The sequence below is a fragment of the Sycon ciliatum genome, chromosome 3 (genome assembly GCF_964019385.1).
Source record: "Sycon ciliatum chromosome 3, ocSycCili1.1, whole genome shotgun sequence".
In the NCBI taxonomy this organism is placed as follows: domain Eukaryota; kingdom Metazoa; phylum Porifera; class Calcarea; order Leucosolenida; family Sycettidae; genus Sycon; species Sycon ciliatum.
The window spans coordinates 25,673,989-25,686,519 of NC_088645.1; the positions used below are offsets into that span (position 1 = coordinate 25,673,989).

At 47.5% G+C, this 12,531-nt stretch overlaps 1 protein-coding gene across 1 annotated transcript in view; it reads right to left on the reverse strand.

Moving 5' to 3' along the window:
* Nucleotides 1-12,188, reverse strand: part of LOC135811904 (serine/threonine-protein kinase/endoribonuclease IRE1-like) — a 22,905-nt gene extending 10,717 nt beyond the window's left edge. Inside the window, exons 1-12 of the mRNA XM_065325148.1 lie at nt 11,978-12,188; nt 11,731-11,842; nt 10,612-10,654; nt 8,209-8,278; nt 7,679-7,751; nt 4,351-4,482; nt 3,436-3,478; nt 2,718-2,773; nt 2,329-2,388; nt 1,484-1,661; nt 1,081-1,159; nt 1-656 (exon numbers count right to left, since the gene is read on the reverse strand). The exon at nt 1-656 is cut by the window's left edge and continues 86 nt beyond it. Coding sequence (XP_065181220.1) covers nt 1-656; nt 1,081-1,159; nt 1,484-1,661; nt 2,329-2,388; nt 2,718-2,773; nt 3,436-3,478; nt 4,351-4,482; nt 7,679-7,751; nt 8,209-8,278; nt 10,612-10,654; nt 11,731-11,842; nt 11,978-12,052 — 1,577 coding nt within the window. The 5' untranslated portion in view covers nt 12,053-12,188. The remainder of the gene's footprint in view (nt 657-1,080; nt 1,160-1,483; nt 1,662-2,328; nt 2,389-2,717; nt 2,774-3,435; nt 3,479-4,350; nt 4,483-7,678; nt 7,752-8,208; nt 8,279-10,611; nt 10,655-11,730; nt 11,843-11,977) is intronic.
* Nucleotides 12,189-12,531: the final 343 nt, after the last annotated feature.

Here is a 12,531-nt window from a genome sequence, read left to right on the forward strand (position 1 = left end):
CCCTGTGAGTCGCTCAGCTCGTGATTACCGACATTGCTGTAGCTGCCATTAGCATGGATTGGACCGCGTACAGGCGACATTTTGGGTGGTGTCTGGGGTGAGTACTGCTGTTGCAGCTGCTGCTGGGCGTTCTGCAATTGCAGCACTGACTTTAAATCTCGGAGTCCCTTCATGATCACCGACAGAGCGAGAACCCCAGTGGCAATGACAATCGTAACAAACGTCTTCAGTAGAAGCGTCCACGAGTCCTCAGTGTGTTCCGCAGCAGCCATGGCTGGCCCACCGGTGCGGTAGTCTGGCGTTGGCGGTGTATTCGATTGCGGCGGCGGTGGTGACGGCGGCTGGGGCTGGAAGGCATTGTGCTGCTGCTGCTGTGAGGGGTGTTTGCTCGGCCAGCCATGGTCGATGGCAGGCAGGTTGAACGTCATGGTCTTGTCCAGCTTCTGGCGTAGCGAGTGCAGCGGGGAGACGCGCGGCAGTGGCACGTACCGGTGCATGTCCAGTGAGTTGGCTTTGCTGCTGCCTGTACCGCCGGCGGCTGGACTAGCACCGCTAGTGCTGCCGCTGCTGCCACCGCCACTGCCCGTGCTCATCAGGTGACCCTTCACGTCGGCGGAATCGCTCGCCGACAGTGCTGGAATGAGAGGCAAGGATGGCTGGAGAGAAAAAGGAGGTGCGAAAACGGCAGCCGCATAAAGTGTGAATATGCACATACGCATACGCATGCACACACACACACACACACACACACACACACACACACACACACACACACACACACACACACATGTCAATTGAGGCCGAGGATAATTGACAGGAACTAAATATTCACTGGTTGAGGGAATGGAAAAAGGAAAGAGGAACTAAATACAATATCATTCCAGGCACGGGGTGGACACGGTATTACGCGGTCATGCACTAACGATAGTTACGACAGGAGGACTACAAGAGATTCTGTTCACACAAACAACTTGAACTACACATACTTTTTCACAATGCAGCCAATCACATCAGTACGAGAGTAGTTGCATCAAACGGTTATCAACAGTCTTGGAGCAGGCACGGACACTCGACACATACCTGCCTGAGTTGCTGCTCCTGCGCCCAGGCTATATAGGCGTACATGCTGCCATTCTGACTTCCTACAAACAGCACTTGCCTGAAGAAGACAACAAGGATGAAGACGACAAGGACGACAATGACAACAACAACAACAACGACGACATCATGAATCGGTTTATATAAACAGGTTTTCAGTACCCACTCAGATTTCCTCAGACAACATCGTGCGGATGGCCATAGATGCCACTTGCACTCACACCTGCAACAGCAGCAGAATTAGCATCAACAGGCTACTGGTAGCAGGGCATCATGAACAGCATAAACATCACCACCACCACCACCCCCACCACCATAGACATCACAAACATCATAAACACCACCACCAAAAAACATCAGAGATCAAAAGCAGAAAGTAACGTACGACAAGTCGGGGCGCGTCAGGGCAGACTCCTCAAAGTGATTGCTCTTGGACTCGACGGCCGCTATGAACATTTCCTTGGATACTCGGCGATGTGGCATGGGCCGCAAGCCCTCTTGTGATGACCACACGTATACAGACATGACGGGCGAGGAAAGCTCCTTACTCCAGAGCGTGCGGCCTACAGAAAGACATAGAAGAGCGCATTCCTGATCAAGCAATGCATCTTCTGAATAACTTGAATGCCAATGTAAGTCATGCTCCCTATTGCGTCCTTGAAGTTTAATGCAGAAAGGTGTGACTTCGATTCAGGGAAACACGGTAGCGCATGACAAACAGAAACTTGGCATAGCTACAGCAGTTTCGGGAATACACCGCATACCAAATACTGAACAAGCAGAAACATTGGTCTGGAATCCTTTTCACCCGAAAAAGTTTCCAGACAAAAGGAAATGCCGGAGTAACGCCGATTTTGTTAGCTTTGAATATGTTTTATGGTCCATGGTCAGACAAATTCGGCCACACTGCAGACCCATAAAACATATTGAAATGCTGGACAGAATAGACGTTGTAATGGAAAATCTTTGGCTGAAAAAAGACAAAATTAAACTCCGGACGAATACTTCTGCTTATACAGGAGTTTTGGAAGAACACAGCGGTGTGCGTCTGGTTGGGGAAAACACTCTGGCTACTACTGTGCCCCCTTTTTGACTACATATGAGTTGGTCTACTGAAGGGAACAGAGAGAGAGAGAGAGAGAGAGAGAGAGAGAGAGAGAGAGAGAGAGAGAGAGAGAGAGAGAGAGAGAGAGAGAGAGAGAGAGAGAGGCACATGTGAAAGAAACTCACCAGCAGCAAGGTCCACAACAGCAAATGAGCCGTCTGAGCTGGCAACAAGCGGAACAAACTCTACACACAGGGAAACAAGACAGACGCAGGAGCGGCGTGAGAGTTATTGTCAGCGTGAAAGACACCCAGGGTAAACGATCACACAGAAATGGAGAGCCGGGAGACTACTAGACTATCCCTTTGCCCATTGGAACCTCTATGCTTGTCCATCCTTGGTCAGTAGATGTAACGCACCCATTAAAAATACACAATACACACGACTCCAGTCAGCAATGCACCTTCTTCACCAGCGGCATTGAGAGTTTTGTAAATCGAGGGTTTCAAGCAAACAAAGGTGGCACAACAAAGTGAAGGTGAGACAAAGGAGGTTCCACACGGCTGCAACTCACCTGGCTGCTCAGGAACAGGACGTCCTGTTGAATAGTCCATATACGTAGCATTCCATCTACACAACAACATTTGCAAAAGACAACGAGAGAGAGAGAGAGAGAGAGAGAGAGAGAGAGAGAGAGAGAGAGAGAGAGAGAGAGAGAGAGAGAGAGAGCGCGAGCACAAACAACTCTAACTGTCTCAATGAGCAAAGCGCAGACCCTGGAAACATCAAAACTTCGCTGGACACGAGGTGCACCAGTCCCAGAGCATGGTGGGACACACTACAGCGTACCAACAAGCGATTCTACACAGCCGCCATACTACAGCAGTTACTACAATGTGATAATTTCCTGACCCACAACAAAGAATGTACAGCAGAACAGAGTTCTTGAATAGAAATGTCGGTCTCTTGAGGAGGACTCCACACTGATCGGGCAGCAGTGAGAGCCGAAGACGAGACATATCGTGACGTCACTGTAGCATCTCCAACCATCTAGCACTTCCACGGAGCATCAGGAAGTGCAGATACGATGGATGCACGTGCACAGACATACATGCTCACTCAATGAACAGTGACTAAACTCTGGCAAAATGAGTCGTGCTGGGTACACCAACCAAGTCCTTAGAGCAGCAAATCAATAGCCAATGCACAAATAGCGTACAAAGCCTAAAAGCGAATATACATCGCACTAAACTAACTGTTAGTGTTAATATATCTATCGACAAATAACTTACTTTTGCTCCCTGGTCTGGCTATCATATACTGATATCTTGTATTCTGCAGGCATGCCCACACATAGAATACAGCAAAGAGGAAGGAACACATCAGCCACGCAGGTAAAAAGTTCAACATGCAGGATGGACAACTTTGAAGAACAGCTGCCAGTATCACCAACAAAGGAACATTACTATCATGTAAGAAACAACCCGTTCAAAATGGCTTTGGAATGGCTGTTACGGCTCTGTACACAAATCGAATAGCAGTGCAGCCACAGAAATGCAACACCTGGGCAAGAAGGCAGCGGCACGCGCAAGTGTGTGTGTGTGTATTCGTGTGTATGGGCGTAAGGGTGTACTTGATACGTGAGAGACAGACATCGTGGTAAGCAGACATGAAAAGATATGCAACCAAGTCAAGATGTGGCAGAACATGGAGAAAGGTAGTGTCCGTATTACATAGTAATAGTGTTACAGTCTGAACTCAAATCCAGACAACTGCGTAAGTTGATAACATAGAACTAGTGATGTAACGAACCATGAATTTTACGAAACGAATAATCTAGCAAATACCACTCAAGGGAACGAACGATTACTCCACGATGCCACGAAAAGTGTACATGTGGCAAACACACAGCACACAAGCGCTCAGATTCGAGTCAGAGTAGAGTCTACCAAGGTCTACCGCACATAGTCCAGTCGTTGTCTGCAATACAGTACAAAGTTTATGCATTCAAGTCGAGAGATCTAGAGCGCGCGTGCGCGATATGCAGGGCACGGACTTCGCCCGCCTGCGAATATTCGAAGTTTCGAACCTTGGACCTAGATTTTATCGGATCGATTATTCGTTGAGGTCCAAGAGATCGAGGAAATTCGAATAATCGATTATTCGTGACACACTACATAGAACTAATGGAGCACAACTGGACGTACCGCTGCGTCCGAGATAGACAAGGGACTGTTCAGAGGTCATCGGGCATTTAGCATCTCGCCCGCTGGCGGTCAGTGTTTGATAGTGCTGTCCAGACTCGAGATCAATGGCATTCCACACATCCGACTTACGTCCTGAACACACAAACAGATGCACACACAGATACACACACATAAACATGCGCGCGCAAAACACATGACAAGGACCCAGACGCACACTGGAAAGTTGTACAGTTATGCTTGGTGAAATCCGACCTAAAGTGCATATTTGGCGCCCTCTACTTGCACGGCCCTTCACGCCCTGGAAGTGGTACGAATGCGGCTGGACGTACATAATAGTACTTATACTATGGTACGGTACGGAGGGTCTGTTTTCAGCCAATCAGCACTCGTCTAGCCATGGTTATATTGGCCAGTATAAATCCCGCGCGGGATTTATATAGAATATAAATCCCGGTGCACGGTACGTACGCTAGGGCACTGCCACCGTACATGTTCACTACCTGAAAGGCAGTGAACTTGTACGGCGGCAGTACTCCAGCGCACGGACCATACATAAACAGACACAACGGACACCACATGCACGTGTACACTCCACACAGAACGGCACACTGACGAGGAACAGTACACAATGGAAAAGAAGAATGACCTGGAATTCGTCTACAGAGTATTCTGTTATACTGAATCTGAGGATAAAGAACGTCGAATAACCACGAAGCATCCCGAATGGGTCAGCAATGTACATTGTACTTCGAAGAGTTGAAGATCATCAACAGACTGTCTCCTTCGTAAATAAGTTTATAATACCAGTGTACATGTACTTCAACCCGATTGGAAAAGGTTACAATAGATTGGATTGAAATGTGATACAAAACAGTGTATGCAAATGCATCTACTTGCAAGCAAAACTGATTATAAGATGCCGCATGTGAAAATCAGCACTGTACCATAATTATAGTAACACTTACTCCCAAAGAGTCCAAGCTGTAATCTAACTAGTGACGGTAGTTTGATTCAACGACAAACTCCAGCACCGCAGCAATTCAGTCGACTTCCGCACCGCTCACGACTCAAGACAAGACTGATTATGAAGATGCTACAATATGCACTGGAACTGAAAGGAAATCTTATGCCAAACATCCACGGAGGAATCTCCTTCTGATCTTGCTCGACCATTCTTTCAATTGACAACTGATAACCATCAGAAGATGTTCATGTACTGCATGCTGTAGGAGATCTCCAAATAGGTTCGTTGTTCTGGAAATGCGTAGGGGTACCTGGCATAAGTAGGATATGACCCTCGTAGTCGGGTTATACCGTACCCTCATATAAATCCCTCCTGCTACCGCAGTCGGGATTTATATTCAGCCGGTATAACCCTCTGACTCGGGTTATATCCTCTACATATGTACCGATACAGAGATGAAATCGGAACTGGTCCAGGTAAGGGCGTTAGTTTTGCACTTTTGGTCGGATTTCAGTGAGCGCATCTGTTGCTAGCGCCTTATAAGGACATGCACACGCGTGTGCATTGCAAGAGAGCAGTACCGCCATAAGGATCACAAAACACATAACAAGCATGCATTGCACACGCCACACGCAAACTGGTAAGTTTTAGCTTGCGCCTTATTAGTTATGACATGAACACGCGCGCGCGCGCGCGCGAGGGAGCAGTACAGCCATGAGGATGACAGACCAGTAGGTACGGGATAACCGCAGGCGCGCCGGAACCGGTCCGGCTAGTCCAGCCATCACCGGACCAACTTGCTGGTCACCAACGCATGTTTACAGCTGAGGTCCGGGAGGAGCTTATGAAAATAAAGTAAAGTTTGCACATCTGTGTTACCACCGACTTACGATTGTGTTGAGAAACACAATCAGCTTAGAGAAGTTTTTTGCTCGTGCCAGGCCACCACCATGCCTGATTACACTTCCAGGGTGGCAGATGCAGCGCCATAAACGGAGAGGTTATGTACACCCGCTATACCATACACAAAGAGTGAAAGGCTACGGTATGGCCGGACCGATCACCAACTGCTTCCGGCGGAGATGCGCCGAACTGACGCTGAATATATAGCGCACATGAGCGAATCCGCCCACTCACGCTACATACTTAGGCGAGACCAAAAAAAATAGAGATTCCCGGGCCCTCCCGCACCAAAATCGAGCCAAAGCCATTTTTTTTTTTGAGCAGTTCATACATGTACAGTACTGATCATGTGAGTAGATCTGTGACATGGAGTCACACAAACCCGGGCTTGTACGACTCCCCGATGTACAGATCAGGGCAATTGTTGGCCGAAATACAGAAAAATAATCGAACGGGTAAACCGCGTACCTGTTTTCTGTAAAAAAAAAGAATAAAATTTACCGGAAAATACTGTAAAAAAAGTTCAGCATGGCATGCATACATACATTGGAAAAAAAAAAAAAAAAATTCGCCCACCCGCACCAATTTCACATGGGTCATGCCCGGGAATCTCGATTTTATTTTGGTCTCGCCTTAGCATCCATACGCGAATCCGCCCACTCACGCTACATACAGCGCCCAAAAGCGAGTCTGCTGGCTCACCACTATTGGGCTATGACATCACTCGTATAATCTCTACACTGTGTACAGAGTGTGGAGTGGAGTGGATCATAAAAGAGAAGACATGAATGATTCACTGAACTACAGTTGTGGCAAGTGAAATCCGACACTTGCCATAGGGGACAGCGCCACAAATGGATATCAATAGAGAGGTTCTGCACAACGAAAATTCGAACGAAGTTTCGCGACAGGCCTTGCGAAAATGTGTACGAATTTTCGCACGAACTTTGTGTTCTGCACATTTTCGTAGGTTGCATGCGCCAAGTGCACGTACGCCATGATCCGATCTCACGAAACTTCCTACGAAAGTTCATTTCGCGTTCCCTGCAAGTTTCGCGTCCAAAGTTGCGAAAGTTCGTGCGAAGTTTCTCACTTTGTGACGTAGAGCGAAAGTTCGTACACATTTTCGTTTTGCAGAACCTCTCTATTGATGTAATGCACTGCACCAAATTTGTACTATAGAGCCGTATGCATCCCAAACAGATCGAAAGGTCAAAACGTAGATACACACAGTTCACAAATATGGTACACATAAGGAGTATTGGTATCCAATCCCCATTCATTTTTGCCAGCACCTTTTGAACTTTGACTGTGTGATGAGTACGAGTTTTGTCATCAGACAGATAAAGTTGTATGTAACACATGTACTGTACGTATGCAGGGCTGCAAGGGCTGCAGACTGCGTGGTGCAGTCCCTTATGCCAAGTGTTGGATTTCACTTGCCACAACTGTATTACTTACCAATATACAATGTACTGTCTTGGCTTTGGCATGGCGAAGCCTGAACTAACTCGGGTATGCTGAATGGCATTTTCTACAGAAGAGGACAGCAGAAATCACGGTTCAGAGTTAGAAGCCATTTTTCCTGCCTCTGGTCAAGATAAGTATGCGTGTGTGCGCAGCATTTGTGAGAACCCCCCCCCAACATACACACACACGCACACACACATACAGTTGCGCTCACTGAAATCCGACCCAAAGTGGAAAGCAGGCGCCCTCAACTAGCACGGCCCTTGACGCCCTGGAAGTGGCACGAATGCGGCTGGGTGTACACATGTACACATACAATGATGTAATCGGAACTGGTCCAGGGCGCCAGCTTTGCACTTTGGGTCGGATTTCAGTGAGCGCAACTGTATATACACACACGTATACACATACACGGTGGTACACACATACACCCACCCACCCCAGTCCCCCACCCCAACACACGTACACACACACACACACATACACACACACACAGAGCAAGGTGTACACAAAGCACGTACCTCCAGAGTATCGCTGTTACCGCGCAAGTTGTACAAGCTGCCATCGGTCGGGTCCGGTAAAAAGTAGAACCTAAACAACGCAGGGAAAGATGGCATTTAGCAAGAGTACATAACCCCCCAGAGTGTGCAACTCCTACATACCCTGTTGTCCCGACAGAATTTCAAGTTGACGTCATTATTTATGACGCAATGCTCCTTGCAGCAGTGATTCACAACATGTATACGGGTGTCAACGCATTACACGTTTTTCTTTGCAATAATTTGTACAGGATCGATCGGCTTCGGTCAACCACAGGTTCCGGATTCGTCTGATAATCCGTGTACAGTGCGCATTGCATCATCAAAATGACGTCAACATGAAATTCTGTCGGGACAACACCCATAGTGGAGTTGCACACTCTGGGGGGTTATGTACTCTTGCATTTAGCAAATGATAATAGAGAGGTTCTGCACTACGTAAAGTTGAGCAACTTTACGTTAGTGGGCGGGAAAACCCGTGAATTCGCGAGTTTGCACTCCACTTACGGAAAGTTGTCTACGTAGAGTACGTAAATAGGGCTCCGATAACGTAGGTGCTCCGTAAGTGGATTGGGGTACAAATTTATGACTCTCCCCTGGTCGTACACTGCCGCGTTCGGAGTTGTCAAGGGCAGCTACGTGATTTGAAAACTCCGTATGGTGGAACACAGATCCGCATGCAGTTTACGTAAGACTTTCCATAGATCGACTACGTCTTTCACTAACGTAATTACGTTACGCGGAACTTCTCTAGTATTGAACACACACAGTACTTGGAGCTCCATTTGCGTAGACTATAGGACAGCTCTTACGATCGGAATAGGTGTTGCTGAACGCCAACTGCATTGTACTGACTAGCTACATCGAATGTGCTTCGATCAACTAACTACTAGTGGTGAAACGAATATACCGAATATTCGAATGTTCCTTCGGTTTGTCACATTCGAACGAATATTTCTCATGGCGAATATTCGCTAACCGGGTATGCAGAGTTTGCCGGGCGACTTCAAACTTCCGTAACTTCGCGAATACTTGACCGAACCGCTTCATCGAAACTTCCATCTGCATAAGAAAACTCTCAGCTGTCGTCTCGAAGCAACCCAGACGCGATCCAAGGTCCTGGAATGGAGTTATGGCGGTTGAACGAAAGATCACGTCTTGAGCTGTTTTTTGAGCGTGTAAAATGTTCTTCAGCTGGGGATTTTGTGACAATGTCCAATAAAATGACTGAGAGGAGGGCGTGTGATGTCATCCGTGTTAACGAAAGAATATTCGTTCGTTCGTTCGTTAAGCCAAAGAATATTCGGCTACTGGGTTTTGATATTCGTTTCACCACTACTAACTACGCAAAGTTCAGCACTGAATTACAGATCTGAAAAGATGTACATTCGACGAGGCAGATGTACTCCTTGCCTAATGCCAAGTACCATCTGGCCCCAAAAGAAGCATGGGTCTTAACTGCCAGAAGTAGTTGATTAGAAGGAACGGAGCTGGTCTGATAGCACAGTACCGTGCTATGAACAGACTCCCAAAAAGCCGGAGCCAACATCTGTTCGAAGTGCTAGTCACGGAACGTCCCGGGTACAATCCCAACACACACCCAATACTAGCACAAGTCATGTTAGGCCCAGACAGATTCTGCTCTGCTCGCCTCGATATTTTGCCGCAAAATGTTGCTGCGAAATCTTCGATATTTTGCCGAGCCTGGCACAAGAAACTCGATATTTTGCTCCATTTTGCTCCGGAAAAACGTATATTTTATCCACTTCCCGTACAACGTTTCATAAAAATTGCAGGGTCGGTTTCTTAATACGGGTTTCCACGCACGTGTCACTGAGTTCTTCCAAAATCATGTCGGTCCACAGTGAATCCCAGCGATATTTCGGTGACATGATCTCGTCCTGGGCAGTGTATCCTGCTGAGCGGGTAAGAAACAAGGAAATGCAGGTATCAGGCATCGATTTTACCCAACATCTCGATATTTTGGTCCGATTTTGCCGGCAATTTCCCCTCTTTCAATTCTCCGATATTTTGCCGAAAGAATTGCCGGCAGGATATGTCTGGGCCTAGCACATGTGTTGTAGTGAGTTGCCCGATATCGCAACGCTTCAATCCACGCCCGCAGACTTGCAATAGTACACACGGCATAATAGTACAGCCGCGCTCACTGAAATCCGACCCAAAGTACAAAGCCGGCGCCCTGCTGGACCAGTTCCGATTACACCACTGTACTCGTAAATGTGTACGTCCAGCCGCATCCGTGCCGCTTCCAAGGTGTCAAGGGCAATGCAAGTTGAGGGCGCCATGTATGCACCTTGGGTGGGATTTCACCGAGCACAACTGTAGTATGTTGCGTGCCCATCGTGGCGTAGTGATTTTGCTTACCCTTGTGACTTGTCACGTGCACTGGTCACATTTAACACTGGGTCTGCAAACAAACAAAAAAGTAAAAAGTAAAAAGTAAATTATCGTGTCCGTTCCCGAAGGGAACTCACGACGGCCGCTAACACCCGATAAACCCTAGCGGCAGATGCAGCGCCTAACGGTGGGGGTGAGTGGATACGTCTCACAACCACTGGCACAAGTGCCGAGAACGACCCCATTAGCTGCATCCATGCAAACAAAAGCGAAGGTGCAAAATCACACACTGCATTCATTGGCTTAAGGGAAAGATGCACACAGACAAAGTCAGAAGAAGAAATTGTCTGTCACCACCAGGACCCTGACCAGGGACCTTCGCTTGAGGCCAGCGATGCTCTAACCACTGAGCTATGGTGTAGCTTTCATCACTACATTGGCAGGATTTAAGTTGGAACGCACTCCACATACATTTCTGTAGAATTCTGTCCGGTTTGTTGGCATCGGAGAGATGATAATGATAAGGTGGCTGTTTAAAATCAATCAAATTTCGTGGGGGTTGTGAGATGAACAGCCCCAGTAAAAGTTCTGCAAAGGGTCTGCTGCTGACAAAAGTGTAGCTGGGTAAGAACCTGCGGCATGGCGTGCTTTGGGCACAGGTTTCTAAGTGGAGATCCGGACCTCCATATTTTGGTACACACAATATTCATGTCGCCATATGCATTATGAGAACATTTCCAAAGTTTTATTCAACTATGGCCTACCAAACTGGACTTCTAGTATCTCTCGCAACCGGTATTTTAGAGGGGTAACGTTACTGCCACCTTAGACCAGTGGTGGAAGCACCCCGCAAAGCCATGCCAGACTCTGTTGGAATCTGGTGATCTGTGTGGCGCAAGATCCCCTGGCACTGAAGGCCACACCAGATCACACTTTGCCTTATCGGCTCAAGAGACAATGCGCACCTGCCTAACATGAACACTCTACTGTACTTTCTCTGTACATGACTGTGAGAGTGAAATGCGTCACCTCACTTTGGGACTCACGAGTTCTGGGAGGGGCGGTGTAATGAATCATGGAGTGGGCACGAAGCTGATGATTTGGGATACTCAATTATAATATATATTATTGATGTGTGGAGCTCACCGTCTTCTAGCTTCCATTTAATTTCGCCAGTGTCTTGAAAAATACAGTAGAGGGTGCCATCAAGCGTGGATACATACAGGACTGGCCTCTTGGTCACTGCGAGTAGTTGCGACTTCAGAGAACATACACATACAGAACACAAGGACGCATGCACGCTCATGATTTCGCTCATTCAGGAGCTCGAACATATTCAGTGAAAAATTGTTGACAAAGGCCCTCTGAGAAAATCTCAGCAATAAAATTGTACCTGGTGAGTCTGCTCGACAGCTCCAAGTTGAATCAGAGACATCATCACAACACAGAACAGGAGGTTCGACATCATCGTGCCTCAGCATCGGAGAAAGCAACTATCCAACAAACGAAGCATGACATCCACCAGAACTCAGCATCAGAAATGGCAAGTCCTCGAGAGCAGGATACTCCGTCTTTGGTCGGGAACAATGGTGAACCCGGCTCAAACCGTGTACAACGCGATCATGTTGGGATCCTGATTTTGCCTACACGACAAGTACAAAGTGAATGGTCATGATCGGGACCACTGCGTACAGCTACGCAATGACCTCCATGCGGCGCGTGAAGTATGCACGTGCGTAAAAAACTGAAGCTGTTCAAAATAATTTGAGTGGTCATCATGATAATAATCAGGCGGGGAGTACTATTTTACTACTCCCTAGGCCCTGATACCTGTACGCTTTCTTGTACTTTTTTCTTTTTCTTTTTCTTGCGCTGCGTACGCGCGTGCACGCGTGCGGGTGCACGCAGCACGCGTACGCGCGCATGCACGCCGCGCCGTACACATGG